At 44.8% G+C, this 17,910-nt stretch overlaps 2 protein-coding genes across 2 annotated transcripts; both read left to right on the top strand.

The window, feature by feature from the left end:
• Window positions 1-606: 606 nt before the first annotated feature.
• Window positions 607-1,128, top strand: LOC117240935. Its single transcript, XM_033506953.1, has one exon. It carries the CDS (start codon window positions 607-609, stop codon window positions 1,126-1,128), a length of 522 nt encoding a protein of 173 aa, XP_033362844.1.
• A 14,514-nt stretch (window positions 1,129-15,642) lies between these two features.
• Window positions 15,643-17,567, top strand: LOC117240934 (trichohyalin-like). Its single transcript, XM_033506952.1, has 3 exons — window positions 15,643-16,343; window positions 16,654-17,183; window positions 17,245-17,567. Exons 1-3 carry the CDS (start codon window positions 15,643-15,645, stop codon window positions 17,565-17,567), a joined length of 1,554 nt encoding a protein of 517 aa, XP_033362843.1.
• The last annotated feature ends 343 nt before the right edge of the window (window positions 17,568-17,910 follow it).

Genomic DNA, 17,910 nt, shown 5'->3' with positions numbered 1-17,910 from the left:
TGGCGACACCCTACCGAGCCGCGGAGGCAAGGGTGTCCCTGATAGACATAGCGACCATCAAGGCGGAAATCCAGAACACCCTGGCGAGGAAGAGCAGCTGCAAGCCGGAGGACATCCGGCTGGGAGAAATCCGCCCCGCCCGGAACGGACTTGGCACCGTGTGGATACGAGGCCCTGCCAGTGCAGTGAGGAAACTGACCCAGGCTGGAAAGGTCGCCATAGGCTGGTCGACGGCGAAGGTCGAAGCCATCGAATGGAGACCGTTGCAGTGCTACAGGTGCCTTGGGATAGGACACACGGGGAAGACCTGCACCGCCAAGGAGGACAAGGGCACCTGTGCTTCATATGCGGCGAACCAGGGCACCAGGCGAGAGCATGCACTACTGCGAGCCCGAAATGCCTGCTCTGCGAGGCGCTTGGAACACCGTCAGTGCACAGGCTGGGGGGGACCGGCCTGCGCCCCCTCGAAGAAAGGAACGAAAGGAGCCGCCCGCGGATCCACGGCTGCATGAGGCAGCGAGAAAGGCTCCCCGTCGCAAAGCGACCCTAAGCCCGCGAACAAGGAGGTAGGCACGGAGGAAGCCACAAACAAGGAAAGAACTGAGAATGCGCATCCTCCAGACTAACCTGCGAAGATCAAGGCGAGCACAAGACCTGCTCCACCAAACCATCCGGGAGTGCACGGTCGCCCTAGCGGTGGTGGCGGAACAATACAGAGTTCTGGATGCCCCGGAGTGGGTCGGAGACACGGACGGAATGGTTGCCGTCACCTGGACATCAACGCCCGGGGCGTTCACCCACGGAGCCCTGCTGGAACGCGGCAACGGATACGCCGCGGTCGAGTGGGCAGGGATGATGGTGGTGGGGGTGTACGTGTCACCTAACAGCGGACGGGCAGCGTTCGAGGAATTCCTAGACGGAGTTGGCGACTGCGTTAGGCGACGACTCCCCCGACAAGTGCTTGTCCTGGGAGACTTCAACGCGCACTCCACGGAATGGGGGAACGCCAGGACCAACGCGCGCGGCCGCACGCTATCAAACTGGGCCGCGGGACTTGGACTTCTGTTAGTGAACAGGGGCTCGACCAGTACCTGCGTGACGTGCAGAGGGAGCCCATTTTTGACATAACATGGGCCTCCCCCGAGGCATTCAGGCGGATCTCAGGCTGGAGAGTGGCCGAAGGGGTCGAGACGCTGTCGTACCACCTCTACATATTCATGGAGGTGGACGCACCTGGACCTGGAATGCCGACGACAAACGACGGGCACGGCCCGCCGAGGGGGAGGCGCGCGCGCCCACCGCCCAGATGGAAAATAAAAGAAAGGAATGAAGATCTACTCCGGGCGGCTGCTATAGCAACAGCTTGGAGCTGGGAGGCCTCGACAACGACGACCGAAGCAGACGTGGAAGAGGAGGTCGAGAACCTCCGCCAAGTCACGACAGCAATCTGCGATGCATCCATGCCACGGGCCACACCGGGCACGGTGCGAAGCAGAGCAGTTTACTGGTGGAACCCCGACATCGCGAAACTGAGGACGAGATGTGTCCGGGCCCGAAGACAGTACCTAAGGGCCCGCCGCTGGCGACGACGCGACGAAGAAGAAGTCTCCTTGCGCTACCGGGCGTAAAGCGCGCTACGGCGCTCGCTACACAAGGAAATTAAAAAAGCGAAGAACCGTGCTTGGTCCGAACTGGTCGAAACAGTCGAGTCGGACCCATGGGGAAGGCCATACAGGAAGGTGACACAGAAACTACGCGCGAAAGGCCCCCTGACAACGACGGAGATGGAACCTGCGCTGCTGACGCGGATCACCGGAACGCTCTTTCCACCACAAGAAAACAGAGCGGTGGAACGGCCACGGGAAACGACACGACCACTGGAATGGAGGGACGACTGGGAAGTCACGGAGGAGGAGATATGGGAGGCTACCAGAAGAATGACCTCCCGCAACGTAGCACCGGGCCCGGACGGAATCCCTGGCCGGATCTGGGGGGAAGTGATGGGCGTCATGTTCCCCAGACTCCGGCACCTCTTCACAAGATGCATGAGGGAGGGAGTCTACCTGCGGGTGTGGCGGACGACGAGACTGGTCCTGCTCCATAAAGAGGGCCGACCGACGACCTCGCCGTCAGCGTACCGGCCGATATGCCTACTGGACGAGGTCAGCAAACTACTCGAGAGGGTAGTCGCCGCCCGCTTGGAACGACACATAGCGGGCCAAGTGCCAGGTTTGCACGAAAGCCAGTACGGCTTCCGGAAGGGGCGCTCGATGATTGACGCGGTCAAACGCGTACGAGCGATTGCGGAGGACATGGTCTCCCGGAAAGACGTGGCGCTGGCGGTTTCCCTGGACATCGTCAACGCGTTCAACACCATGCCATGTGACAGGATAGTGACGGCCCTGGAGCACTTCGAGGTTCCCAGATACCTCGTCCGATTGATCCGAGCCTACCCCGACGACAGGTAGGTGTGTTACACCAGTAAGGAAGGAGAGGAAAAGCGATCCATCGAGCGTGGGGTCCCGCAGGGTTCGGTGCTGGGCCCCATACTATGGAACGTTGCGTACGACGAGGTACTGCGATGCCCGCTACCCCCAGGCGCGGCCATGATATGTTATGCGGACGACACCCTAATCCTGGTCGAGGGTCGTGGCTGGCACGAGACCCTGCGCTTTGGCGAAATCGCAACGGCCTGTGCGATCCGTGCCGTGAACGAACTGGGCCTGAGAGTCTCCCCGGCGAAGTCGGAGGCAACCTGGTTCTTTGACAGGAAGAGGCGAGGGACACCACCGCCCGGCCTATGCATAAACATGGCAGGTAAATCCGCCCGGATGGGATCACAGATGAAGTATCTGGGACTCACCATCGACAGCCAGTGGACGTTCGAGCCGCACTTCGACTCACTGATCCCGAAGGTGTCAGCGGCTGCCAATGCCCTGTGCGGCCTACTACCGAACATCGGCGGGGCCGGAGACGCGGTGCGCCGACTTTACGAGGGCGTCGTTCGGTCACGAGTGATGTACGGGGCCCCAATATGGGCGGACGACCTGATGGCAAGCCGTCGCAGCATCCTGCTCCTGAGAAGGCTGCACAGAGTGACCGCCATCAGAATCATTAGGGGATACCGGACGGTGTCTCACGCGTCGGCGTCCACCCTAGCCGCGTCCCCCCCGTGGGAGCTGCGGGCGCTGGCGCTCAAAAAGAGATACACCCGCCGGAGAGAATGGCATCCGCGAGAAGACCCCACCGAGCAGGCGGCTCCAAACGACACAGGAACCGCCGAGGAGGACACATGGAACCTGTGGCGATCCCAACTGATCAACGGGAGAAGCGAACACCGAGGCGCGGATGCTGTCCTACCAAACTGGGAGGCATGGAGGAGCCGCCACGGCCTCCCACTCACATTCAGGATGACACAAGTACTCACCGGACACGGCGTGTTCGGCGAGTTCCTGAAGAGAATAAGGCGAGAGACGACAGACATCTGCCACCACTGCAGAGAGGGCAGGGACACAGCGCAGCACACCCTGGAGCTCTGTCCGGCGTGGGAGCTGCCCCGCTACACCCTGCGGCACGCCATAGGAGAAACGTGGACCCCCTCAGCGATTGTAGAAGCGATGTTGAGAGGGTCACAGGAATACGAGGCCGTCCGCCTCTTCTGCGAGCGAGTTATGCTCGCGAAGGAGCGAGCGGAAAGGGAGAGAAAAAAAACTCTCACCCCTGCTGGATAAGACGATGGAGAAGGATGGCAGTCAGACGACCCAGAGCCGCTCCGCCACCACCCCAACGGACTACGACCAGAAGAAGTGACAGGGCTAGGGGCAACGACCTCCCCCTAACGCCTACTCAATAGCCGGCTCGAACAAGAGAACGCGAGAAGGGGGTGCAACTGAAGTTAATTCATAAGAGGTTCCTGGAGCACCCCTGTCACGCGCATAAGATGGTCATCGTGGAGTTTTAGTCGGTAGGAGTCCGACACTACTCTGCTGTTACGCGATTATTGCAGCAGCGGAGTGTCCATGAGGATTTCTCCACGTACAAAAAAAAAAAAAAAAGGTTACGAACGTTCGGAACGCGGGATCGAATCCCGGCGACCGAAGTCCGATTTTTATTCCACGATTCTAATTAGGAAGAAAATATAGCAGTGCCCCCAGCAGCGACATCTACAGCCACCAACCACAATCATCACGGACTCGACTCATCCTCTACACATTATTTGACTCCAACAATAAAATAAAAACGATCCTCAGTAATCAAACCGCACTTATCAAACGCGTGCTAGACTATGCTAAGACGAATCAACTCGAAAACGTTAGCAACGTCATACGCAAGATTGAAAACCATAACGAGAAAAACGAAATATTGATCTCTTTACTAATTCAGACTGAATCTACCATATCGGAGCTCCATATTAACATCGACGAAATTTTTAACACTATAGTATCAGGAAAACAAGGAATCATAAACCCGCAAATTATGGAACCTAAACAATTCTTAACAACACTCGACCAAATAACGAAGCAAAACTTTATGAGTAATCATATCGATCTTTCAGTTCAAAACTTTCTACTAATTCTAGATCTAAGTAAACTAAAATTATGGACAAATGATAACAAACTCATATATACGATAACTGTATCGTTTTCAGAAGACAACGAATGGAAAATAACAAAAATTTATCCGATACCTTTCAAGCAAAACTCTGTATTTATCGCACCTGTAGTAGAAACTGATACTAATCAGCTTAGAACGATACACCTTTGTCGATAGCCACTACTTAAACAAATATAAACGAACGGCAATCATCGACATTTGTAAGAGAACTCAGTCAAGTCACAATAGAATCAGTTCACCTGAATGTAGAATCGAATTAACTAATAATCAACAGACAGTCAAAACCTGCCCAACTGCTGTATTCAAGTTGGAAGAATTGACGTTCGTACCCTTACAGACAGAAAATCATTATATCATTATCATTAGGAAAAATGTGCAGATCGACGTATCGTGTAAAACACATAAAATCTTAGAAATCAGACAACCGAGTTTAATTAGCAGCAAAACTGGAGTTCGACTCGAGACGTCGTTGCTTGCGGACGTGTTTGCCGCGAGCTCCCGCTCGTGAGCATAAGGCTAGTTGTAATAGTAGTTGGTTAGGGGTAGATGTGTCATATCGTGGGTGGAATTAGTTTAAAGGAAACATGAGAAATACCAATTTTTAACGAGCTAGATAGATAATTCCCATTTGAGATGAATTAGGGTGTCGTGGGTACGTACAGTGATTTTAGTTTATTGTTGACTTGAATAAGATGAGAGGGTTTAACGGATGCAAGAAGTCACAGGCTAAATTGGAAGGCGTAGCGGGGCTAAAATCGATATAACAATTAATGTTATTGAGTGAGTAAGCGTTTAGTGGATTTTAATTGAAGTTAAAGTGAGCTAAATTAATATTAAGTTAATGTATTGGCTAAATTAAAGGAAATAGAAATTAGAATTTGACTAGGATAGGAATTGAAATAAAGTGTAATTACGGTTCGGGAACTATAACAAATGAATAACTACGAGTCACATGTTAAGGTGAACGTAGGTTATAGACGGAAGTCTGGTTCGCGACGCAATTGAGAGCGGACATGTTGGTGGATCGCTCTCGCTAGCTAGGTGTCTGACAATATACGATGATACATGCGTGTGAAAATGCAAGCAGGATTGCTAAGGATTGTTGTGAATTACAAGGGGGTGTGAGTGGAATAATATTGAGACGATATCAGAGTGTATGCATATGGAGACATGTGTATGCGACAAGGATTATAATCATATGATCGTTTGAGTACAATTAAAGTGGGAGAAACATGAAGCGTGGCGGTCAATATTGGCATGATAAGTTGTAGGGGAATAGCTGTTAAATTAACTCGAGTACAGCAGCAGCAGCGTAGGATAAAAAAGTGTGTGATGCATTAACGGCTCATTGGTGATGGTGTCTATGATGGATAGCGGTGAATAAGTAAAAGGAGGAGTAATATAATATGTGAGTGTTAGCATACGCTGGTGATCTTCAAACCAAACAAGGGAAAAAGAACGAGTAGCATACATTATATGAATAAATATGTCGGGTTTACATTAGAATTAGGGTTAGGGGCGTGAAACGAATCCTCGCTTGGATTACGCGTTGTCGTTGTGCAATAGAGAAGACATTGACTAGTGCAAATACGATTATCATAGAACCGGACAAGTAACCGTGGTGATTAGATACTCGAGAAACTAATGACAATGATCCTAGGTTCAATAACGAATCGGCGGTCGACGGGATGATAGATGAACGTGCTCACAAAATCTAAGTCGGACGCGTAATATTCACTGGTCGTAAGGGGTTACTCTTTTCATCGATAAGATCGCCAGAGAGAATGACTTTCCCGTCCCGACGATGCCACAGAGGAAAGCTATAATGGGGTGTGTCTAAGAATACGAGATCATCGGATTCGTCGAGAAAAGCCTTCGTTCAGAAAGTAAGGGAAATTGGCGTTGCTGCTAATTGGTCAATCTCCATATCGGTGGTTAGAAAAAGATGCTAGCCGCCCTCGAGGGAAAGTTGCTAGTGGGAGACGCCGCTCGTTGAAAAATATGTCTCCCCTATTTTCCCGTAGTTGGGACAAAGACCGTTTGTCTGTTTGAAGGACTTTAGTTAACTAAACCTTAAGATTTATAACGGGCCCTCGGGCTAGCCGAACATGTACTGCGGAGACGCATCGACATCTGACAATCATTTTACTCGAAGAATAGGGTCTGCGTGTGGCGAGCCACGGGACAGAAACCGTTGGAATGTTTACTGTCGCGTGTCGCCACGAATATTTCCTTTAAGGAGAGCTATAGAATTACTCCATACCTTTGTTAGGCAAAGCGTTCATCCCGTGACCGCGGCTACGTTCGGCGACTGACTGTCGCCTCGAGCCCAAGCTCATTATCACAACTCGCGAACAATTACAATCGGATTGAATAACTACAATTGTTTAATTACAGCTATAGTAGACTCTAGATTACAATATTGCGGGATTATCCAAAATTCCAAAGTTTCCGGTGTTCTTTTCATCTCCGACATATATATATATGGTTTAGTAATATTCAACCTATCTTCATAATAACAAAAATTTCATACTATGGAAATGAATTACATACGATTTGATAAAAAGAGGCGTATTTAAGAATATCTTTTGTAGCCATTGTAAAAATATAGATAAATTGAAACCAATGAACTGAGACCCATGATATAATAAATAACACGGTCTGATATTGCCGAAAACTAGTATCTATATATTGAATGATTTTTTCAGCTTCTTAGTCTTCGTGTTCTATTATATTATTGATCCTCTTCTCTAACTCACAAGGTACGGTTGTCTTCTTTTTGCATTTCGATTTCCCATAAATTTCATTAATTCTTTGCCGTCCGCATAAATTTACTAGTGATTTTAATCAATAGCTGCGTGATACTAACGTGTTGTCACCGAACACTAATATTTGTTGTTGCCACCGGGAGTGAAAGTGTTAATATCCGCTACTACTATGAGGTTTCAAAGCTCTTTCATATTTACCGTAAAGTCTCTTTATTTCGAGCGCTTGATGACAAGCGTCAATGGACGTAAATACACTTTGAAAAAATTCTAAAAGCGGTGCGTTCAACCTTCTCAGTTGTTGCCTTGCATCGGGGTACATACCTTTTCCCGCCACTCTCATTCTTCTTGCTGCTCTTTAAAAAGAAAGGATTCGTCAATTCCCAACTCCTTTTGCATTTTTTCTTACGTTACTATTGCATATATTTTATTTCCATATAGCAGTAATTTTTGCGATTAAAGCCTTGTCTTTGTAATTGTCGGAAAGAATGACGTCCAATAGATAGCACGTTAAATTTTACGATCAAGATCGTGAAATCTAATTATCGCGATCAAATGTACGCGCTTGAATCACGACAGATCATCCTCCACGGATAGCCGTCACGATTTTCTTTAAAACGTTCATGTTATTGGATATATATGTATATTTCTTTTTCTTGTTCTTTCCTTCCTTTAACTTGTTTTACAGCTACTCGGTTTGCATATTTAACTAGTTTTGTGGCCGATCGGTATGAACAGGACGCCGATAGGTCGAGGCATCAACGCGGCGCAACACCTCCCGGGCGATCCGCGGGTACCAACCGCCAACACCAGAGGGCTACGACGACAACGAGTCTGTTTATCTCGCTAACGGTAGAATATACGGGCGCACGATACAAATACCGCACCTAGCGAGACTCCCTCTACATCTAAGGCAGGGACTACCGGGTGCAGTTGAGCGTAAACCTCCGAACGGGACGGACCTCTCAGCCAAAAAGGGACATCAGGCTTAAGTTCTGACAGTTTGCGCGTCAAAGTAAACAATCATTCACTAAAGGAAAAAGAAAAAGTGACAAAAAGTGACAAAGAGTGAAAAATATTGCAGTGACATTATCGTTATAGATAAAAAATAAAAATAAAATTATAAAATATGACAAAATAAAAGTATATAAAAAAATAGGAGACATCGATAATGAAGCAAAAAGCAAGGAAACGGAACCCACCTTAAACTCGATAAAAAAAGCCACCAAAAGAAAAATAAACACGCAAAAAACAGCCAAAGAAATCAACAATAGTTTAAGACTTTCCGCGCAAAAGACGTGGAAACTCAACCCCCAACCAAACCTAATTGCCAAGATCAAAGGACTAAAAAGACATCCTCAAAAACACACAAGAAGAGTATCACTCCGCCCAGGAAGAAAGGACTAAGGAAGTCAAAAACATGAGGTCCATAAAAGCTGCCTCACCTCCAGCGATCACAACAAAAAATAGATTTAGCATACTAGAATCAGAACCACAACCTTAATCACAGCCGGGACCATCAAACTACTCAACAACGAAAACCGAAATATTACGTGGCTAAATGGGAAAACACACTCCCACCATACCGCCAAAACTATCAACACCGCAGGAGCGACAGACCTCATCGTACAACCCAGGAAGCCCAGCGCCACCAGCATCACCACGGGGGGCCGGGCACCCGACGGATACCTGCAAGGGAAACCAAGCCCCCCCCCCCCCCATCAACATTACTCTACAAGACCCAAAAGACACGGTAACGTCCAATTTACAAAAATCTCACGATTTACAACAAAAAGATCAAGGGAGAACAATATATTGCTCCCAATTTACATAATACAGCAATATAAGTAACCTGTTAAAAATTAACCATTTTAACTACTTCAGAATAAAATGGGAAAAAGTAATAAAAAAATGATGACATAACTCAATGCCACAAATGCCAGCGACTAGGTCACACAGCACAAAACTGTAACCTAAACTACCGCTGTGTTAAATGCACTGAACCCCACGATCCACGAGACTGCAAAATAAGAAAAGAAAACGCAGTAACCAAAGAGAAAATATTCTGCGTTAACTGCAAAAACTACGGACACCCCGCGTCATACAAGGGGTGCCCCAAACTCGTAGAGCTGCGCAAAAAGCTAGCCGAAAAAATGAAAAAAGACAGAGAAACAAAGATAAAACGAATTGCCCAAATAAGCCGTAAATACGTCCCAGAACTAAAGTTCTCTGATGTAGTGAAACAAGAAACAAAACTAAATCAAATAATCGAAAACACAATACAAACAACAAACTTAAATCCGCGATCAAGCCAAAGCGCAACTACAACCGATAACACCCCCCCAACAAAGCATTATAAACGTTATCGAAGACTTTTAAAAAAGTATCCTCCAAGCGTTAAAAGAACAACAAACGCAATTAAATGAAATAAAAAAAACACTCTCAACGCACGAAAAAGGATCGACGCCATCTGCAGCACTTTCAATAGTACAGAGGATGAATAACCAAAATCCACTAAACCAACAATTACAGCAAAAAACACATAAATTAAACTTAAAACATCTGAAAATAATTGCAATAAATGCCAACTCTCTAATTTCAAACCAAAAAAAGATACAGTACGTTAACCCTATTAAATAAAGAAACCCCCGACATCGTACTCATCTCAGAAATAAAATTAAATAAAAAACACAAAGTACACTTCAAAAACTACTCCATGATAAGACACGACAGACCGAACGCCAGCCAAGGAGGAGGAACAGCAATCCTCATAAAAACCCCATAAAACACAAAACAATTCTAAATGACAAAATAACAAGTTTCAAAATCCTAGAAACAACGATCATAAAAATAAAAATAAGCAATAAGGAAAACTTGTTTATTACTGCAGCCTACGCAACCCTCGAAAACCAGAAAGAATTTAGCGACGAATTCAATAAACTTTTCGAACTCTTACAACTCAACAAACCGGAAAACTACTATATAATAGCAGGCGACCTTAACGCAAAACACACGAGCTGGAAAAACGAAATAAACAACACGAGAGGCAACTTCATTAGAAACTGGCTAGAAAATAAAAGCCATTACAAAATAAACTTATACAATTCCGAGCTACCCTCTTACCCAAAAGGAGGCTCATACCTGGACATATGCCTAGCAGATGCGCGACTAAAATTTAAAACCTACGTCCAAATAACACTCTCAAAACCTTAGAATATGACAGTGACCATAACGCCCTAGTATTTCACGTAAACAAGAATACATCTGACTTCCTAACACTCGAAACACAGACCGAGACACCCAGGTACAATTACAAAAAGACAGACTGGAAAAGTTCCAAAACATACTCGAACAAAACTGCGACCTAAAGATCTACAACAACGTCAACCTAACAAACAGACAAATCGACTCATTCATAGACGAAATAGAAAAACACACACAAATCGCTCTCCAAAAATCTGTGCCAAAAATAAAAGAAAAAAATTCACGCGAGCCCTATATCAACAACAAAATAAAAGATCTACATCGAGACAAAAGCTACATACTCTCCAAAATAAACAATATAAAATTTAACTATTCTTACGACAACAGGGAAGAATTAGAATTCCTAAAGTACCTACTATATAAAAAAAAGCGCAAATGAGAATTCGCAAACTCTATAAACCACTACTGGACAAATAAAATAAAAAACATCTCCAAAAACGACTCAGCCAACATGTTCTAAGAAATAAATCAAATCTTCAGACCAAAAGGACAAAACCCCATCCCACCTCTCAAATTGCCCCCAGAAAAGGCCTCCCTCATCCAAGAAGCAGGTATAACGATACACAACACCATCAAAGACACCGAGGGTAACTTCATAATAACTAAAACAACAGAAAAACTAGACATTATCGGCACCCACTTTTCCAAAACACACACACAAAGCGAACACATGGGCTGAGAACAACTAAACAGAATTATCATCACCGAAACAAACAAACTCAAAAATGAAATGGAACAAGACAAAACGCTAAACAAAACAGTCTGCACATTCTCAAACGAAAACACCGCAGACAACCCCAAACAACCAGATCCAGAAATAAACTACTTCACAAATTACAATCAACCAAACACAATCTTCTCCAAACTAAACAACAAAAAATCCTCCGGCTTCGACGGCATCCCAAACATTTTATTCACGCGCCTACCGAACGAAATATACAGTACTCTTCAACAATGCACTAAACAACACATATTTCCCCAGAAAATGGAAAAAAGCCAAATTGATAGCTATAACAAAAAAAGATAAAGACGGCTCATCACCCGCAAACCTACGACCCATAAGTCTCCTCCCCAACATAAACAAAGTATTTGAAATAATCATAAATAACCCCCTAACCTCCTTCTGCACAAAAAATGACATAATCCCAGAAAATCAATTTGGCTTCAGGCACAAACACTCTACAATCCACGCAATAAACAAACTTACGTCGGACATCTGCTGGGCTCTAAACGCAAAACAACGAGTAGCCGCCTGCTTAATAGACCTCGAAAAAGCTTTCGACACACTCTGGATTCCAGGTCTCATATACAAATTGATCAAGAAAAATTTTCCTAAACACCTAATTAAAATAGTCTGGGACATGATCGCAAGCAGAACATTCGTAATGACCGAAGGTTCAAACACATCAAGCAAAGAATTCTCCATAACAAACGGTTTGCAACAAGGTACAGTAAATTCCCCGTTACTTTTCAGCATTTACAACAGTGACTTACTAAATCTCTTTAATCTCAATACATCCACCCATAAACGCTCCATAGCCTTCGCAGATGACCTAATCTACGTAACAGGCCACAAAACTAAAACAATAAAAACGGAACTCCAAGAACGTTTTGAGAAAATAAACAACTATTACCACGCATGGAAACTAAAAATCAACATAAGCAAATGCGAAACCATACTGTTTAGACCCAAGTCAAGTGAAATCGGCCCAATAGAAAGAGAATACTGCACAAAATTCCAACTAAGAGAAAAAACAGACAAAGGGTCTCTCATACCACACAAAAACTGCGTAAAATACCTAGGAATAAACATAGACTATAAATTAAACTACAAGCAACACACCGAAATTCAACTTACTAAGGCCAATAAAGCATTCTGGAAAATAAAAAAACTATTCCACTCCAAACATCTCGACAGCAAAGTAAAAATTCTATGCTATCAAGCGCTAATCAGACCGATCATAACCTACGGCTGCCTAATCTGGTACAACATATCAGCCTTCCAGATGGAAAAAATTCGCATATTCGAAAGAAAATGCAAGCAATGCACGCTTGAGTACTTACAGATCCGAACACAGCGGATTCAAGAAATATGTAAAAAACAAAATAATCTACGACCTAGCCAACATTCACCGCATAGACTGTCACACTCTAAAGATGTTAATAAAAAGCCACTTCGCGCAAGCGGCAAAGATAAAAGAAAACAGTTTAATCTTCAGTCGCCTATTTCCAAACAACGCATATTACAAAAACACTCTGACAACAGGCTACATCCCCCCCAGAAGCTTTCCTATACCTAGACGAAAAAAAACTACCTCCAGGACCAAAATAATATTCCAATAATCTATCACATAAAAAGAAACATAGGGATCAAAACTATACTCTACGAAGAAAACATAAATGGACAGACTGCAGACACTAGGTGGAGATACAACATGGCCCTCCCCCTGAAAAACACTAAAGACAAACACAGAAAAAACGCAAAAAAATATTGGTGGATACCGAATCCATAGTAAAATAAGAGAGAAAACCATTAAACCGACAGAATTCAATTCTGACACCGTATAACAAAGGTGTAAACTGCAAATATTTGTAAATTTTGTAAATAAACCTATTTGGCCTCCCCCTCCCCCACCCCCTCCCTCTCATCCCATCCCTCCCCAAAGTTACACAGCACCCAAAAGGAGACTACCGAAGCGTCCTGTTTTGCGACCAAGTTTTCAGGACAGAAAAAAAACAAAATCATATAAAAGCTCCGCTCCCCAGCGGCTTAAACCCAAAGATTGTATTAAACAGAAAAAATGTAAAGCGCCGACACATAATATAGCATGGCTACGTCGTATCGTTGCGTATTGGTACCTTTGCGTATTGGTACCTTTGCCTAATACATCATTACCAAAATTCGTAGTTTATTGTGAATACCAAAATGTATTTAGAATTGTATCTTGGGTTAAATAAACATCATTAAAAAATTAAAAAAAGGACTATCGGGCATAGCCTTACTGACGAGTCCACCGGTAGTCCTGGGACGAAACGCTCATTTCCTTTTCACACGGCAGTGCCATAACACTGCCAAAATGAATCCAAGCTTGGATTCATGAGAATGAAGAGATTGTTGATCTCGTTGATCCTGCGGCTGCTCGAAATATATATCAAGTAAGTCGAACTTCCGATTTGGATGCGGGCGAAGGTAGGCGAAAGTGAAAAGTGAAGAGGAAAAAGTAGGAGGAAGACAAAAGGGAAAGAAGAAAGGAAAGAAAAGGGTGACAGCACGAAGAGAGGGTATAAAAAGTATAAAAAAGTGACAAAGAAGACAGGAGAATGTGTGAAACACAAAGTTAGGAAAGAAGAGGTTGGGTGGACGAAAGTATAAAAAGTAATTGGTCAGGAAGAAGACAGATGGCGACAAGAAGCAGGCCGAGGATAACGGACAAGGCGAGAGAGAAGGAAGATCGCAGAAGTACGTTGGAAAGGTACAGTGTGGCAGAGAAGGATGCAGCAAAGAGAGAGGGAGGCAATGAAGCATGGGACGAGAGGATGGAGAAAATGCAGAGGGGATTGGTGGCGATGGTAGAGCTAGTGGAGGAGATGAGGAGGGATAGGAAAGAGGAGAGAGAAAGATGGGAAAAGGAACGAGTAGCGGAGAGGGAAAGGTGGAAGAAGAAGAGGGAGCAAGAGAGGAAAAGATGGGAAAAGGAGAGAGATGAAGAGAGAGAGAGAGACGGAGAAAGGAGAGAGAGACAGAAAGAGAAAGATGGGACAGTGAGTGGGAAAGATGGAAAAGACAGAAGAAAGAGTTGGAGAGCAGAATCAGGAAGTTTCAGGAGGAGCAGGGCTAGAAAGGGAGAGAAGGAAGAGGAACATTATAATAAAAGGCGCGGAATGGGGGGAGGAAAGCGATAACGGGATGGTGACAGAGTTCATAAAGGAAAATATGAGATTAGAGGTAGAGGTAGAAAGGACACGATAATAATTGCAACGTTGAAATCGTGGGAGGAGAAGATGAGGGTAATGAGGGAGAAAGGTAAATTGGGGAAGAGGATTTACATAGATATCGACTTAACGAAGAAAGAAAGAGAAATGCAGCAAAGGTTAAGAAGAATCGCTGGAGTAAGAAGGGAGAAGGGGAATATGTAAAAATAGGTTACAAGAAGCTGAAAATAGAAGACAGATGGTACAGATGGAACGCAAGCGAGGGAAAACTAGAAGAAGAAGGAAGGAGAGAGGCCAGAGGATGAGATAAGGAGAAAGAAAGGGGGCGGGGACATAAAGGGGTTGAAAATGTGCTTTTGGAACATAGCAAGGATAATGAACAAGGACAAAGAGGTATGAGAATATTTGAGGACATTTGACGTAATCGGCCTCACGGAAACATGGACAGAGGAAAGCAAATGGGAAAGGGTAAAGCATAGACTACCTAAGGCATACGACTGGAAATGCAGGGCAGCAAGGAGAGAATGGAAAAAGGGAAGGGCAAAAGGGGGTATAATGACAGGCGTAAACAAAAATCTGAGGAAAATAGAGTATAAGGAAATAGGCGACGACATAGTAGAAAGAAAAATAAGGTACAAGGAGAGGACCTATAGAATAGTGGCGGTGTATAATCGGGACACGAAAAGAACATGAAAAGAAATGGAGGAAATGTAGACATAGAGGGGAAGTAGAGAGGTAGAGGGAAGGGAAGAGGAAGTGACGATCATAGGAGGCGATTGGAATGCAAAAACGGGAGAAGAGGGAGGCTGATAAACGAGGAACTAGGAAAAGAAAAGAGCAGGAGATCAAAAGACAAGACAATAAATACGGAAGGAAGAATGCTTCTAAGGTTGCTGGATGAAAGAGGCTGCACGATAATTAACGGTCGAGACAAAGAAAGAGATGAGTGGACCTATGTGGGGGAGAGGGGAAAATCGGTAACAGACTACGCGATTGGCAACCAGAAAGCGATAGAGAAAATAACAGGCATGAAGGTAGGAAAAAGAGTAGAGTCAGACCGTTGGAAATGCCGTTGGAAATAGAAATAGAGGGACCAGAGTTACAAAGAGATGAGGAAAGAAAAGAAGAAGAGAAGGAGAGAAGGGAATGGACAAAAGAAAGTGTGGGAAGATATTTAGAGGAGTGTAAAGACTGGGCAAGCAGGGCAAGAACAGTAGAGGAAATGTGGACAAAAATCAAGAAGAAGATAAACGAGGCAATACCAAAGAAGACAGTAAGAATAAGGAAATGGAGCATAGGAGAAAAGGCATGGTACGACAAGGAGTGGAAAGAGAGGAAAAGGGAGACAAGAAGGAAAATGACAAAATTTAGGAAAGGAAAATGCAGTAGAGAAGAACTCATAGAGGAGAAGAAGGCATTCAAACAGTGGTGTAAACAAAGAAAGGAGAAGCAGGAAGAGGAAAAGATGGAGGAAATCAACAAGATCAAAACAGAGCAAGAAGCATGGAAATACATAAACAAATATACGAGAAGAAGAGAGGTTGTAGACGAGGAGATAAGGGAAGAGGAGTGGAAAAATTATTTTATGGAAACGTTAGAGGGGACAGAAAACAAAGAGGACAGAAGAACAGAAGGGCGGAGAGCAGAGGAGAAATCAAAGGAGGAGAAAGAAGACAACATAGAGAAAGAAGAGGTGATATTCCAAATAAGAAACTTGAAAGAGAAAAAAGCAAAGGGGGGAGATGACTTGGAAAACGAGGTATGGAAGTATGTGTAGCGACACAAGAGTTAGAATTCGATTCAAATCATGTTGTTGTTTTGCTTCGGAGTATAAAGTTCGTTAGGTTACGTATAATCTAAGAATAAACAAACTCCGAGCAAAACAACGTCGCCGCTGCATGTAACCGTAAAACAAAGACAAATTTGAATCTTCCGCCTTCCTCCGACTACTATAAATAAACGGACGCGATCACAAACGGATTGTTATAAACTGCGACCAAATGACGTTACAAACGCCGTTTCGCGACTAGGACATTGTACTGACAATTTTAAATACATTAACGATTTCACCTACTAGTAATCTCATCATTCAACCTCCTACATATACGCCGAAGGAAGTGGGGGAGGCATTATGGGAGATACTAAGAAAAATATGGAATGGAGAGAGGATACCTGAAAACTGGAGAAAAGGCGTAATTTGCCCGATTTACAAGAGGGGGGACAAGGGAGCAGTGAAGAGCTACAGAGGGTTCACGTTAATGGACACGGCATATAAGATTTATGCAGGAATTCTAGACGAGCGGCTGAAGGTGGAAATCGAAGACAAGCTGGGAGAGAGCCAATTTGGGTTCAGGAAAAGAAGAGGAGTAAAAGACGCAGTGTACGTATTGAACCACATAATAGACAAACAATTGAGCGGGGAAAGAGGGGAGCTATATGCATGCTTCGCGGACCTAAAGGCAGCGTTTGATAGGGTTAACAGAAAGAAACTGGGGGAGATAATGAATGGGGGTGAACGAGAAGCTAACCAGAAGGATAGAGGAGATATACGAGGAGACAAAGAACGTAGTGAGGATCAGGAACAACAACACAGAAGAGTTTTGGACAGTGAGGGGAGTGAGACAAGGGAGCCCGCTGAGCCCGACACTATTTAACATCTATGTGGCAGGGCTGGAAGAGGAAATGAGGAAAGGGCAAGTAGGAGGCATAGTGGTAGGAGATAGGAAAGCATGGTCACTATCATACGCGGATGACATTGTATTGATAGCGGACACAGAAGAGGAGTTAAAGGAAATGATGAAGAGATTTAAGACATTCCTAGAGGAAGTGGAACTGGAATTGAGCACCGAAAAGACGAAAGTAATAGTGTTTGAAAAGAGAAGGAACAAAAGGAGGCAAAGGAAATGGAGGGTATTTAGGGTACATACTGCAGAAAATGGGAGCGACGAGAAGCATATTCAAGACAAAAAAAGAGGGCAGCAATTGCGATGAAGAAGACATGGAGCGTAGGAGGAGAGGAGAATGAGGATGTTTGGAGCACTGGTAGAGAGTGTAGCGCTGTATGGAGCGGAGGTGTGGGGATGGAACATAGAGGAGAGACTGGACAGGGTAAAAAGGAGATACGTGAGATGATTGCTAGGCTTAGACACAACAACGCCAAACCACATCCTGAGAGAGGAGTGCAAGATAGAGGAAATTAGAGAGAAGGCAACGAAAAGAGCAGTAAAGTATGAGGAGAAAGCCTTGGAATCGAAGAAGGAATTAGTGAAGGAATGTATAAAGGAGGGAGAAAAGAATTGGGGAAAGGGCCAAGAAGGGAAAAGAGCAAGGAAAA

The sequence above is a fragment of the Bombus vosnesenskii genome, unplaced genomic scaffold (assembly GCF_011952255.1).
Source record: "Bombus vosnesenskii isolate JDL3184/JDL3185 unplaced genomic scaffold, Bvos_JDL3184-5_v1.1 scf7180000015085, whole genome shotgun sequence".
NCBI classification, from domain to species: domain Eukaryota; kingdom Metazoa; phylum Arthropoda; class Insecta; order Hymenoptera; family Apidae; genus Bombus; species Bombus vosnesenskii.
The sequence above is the reverse complement of the archived record's forward strand: the minus strand, read 5'-3'. Positions and strand labels throughout refer to the sequence as shown.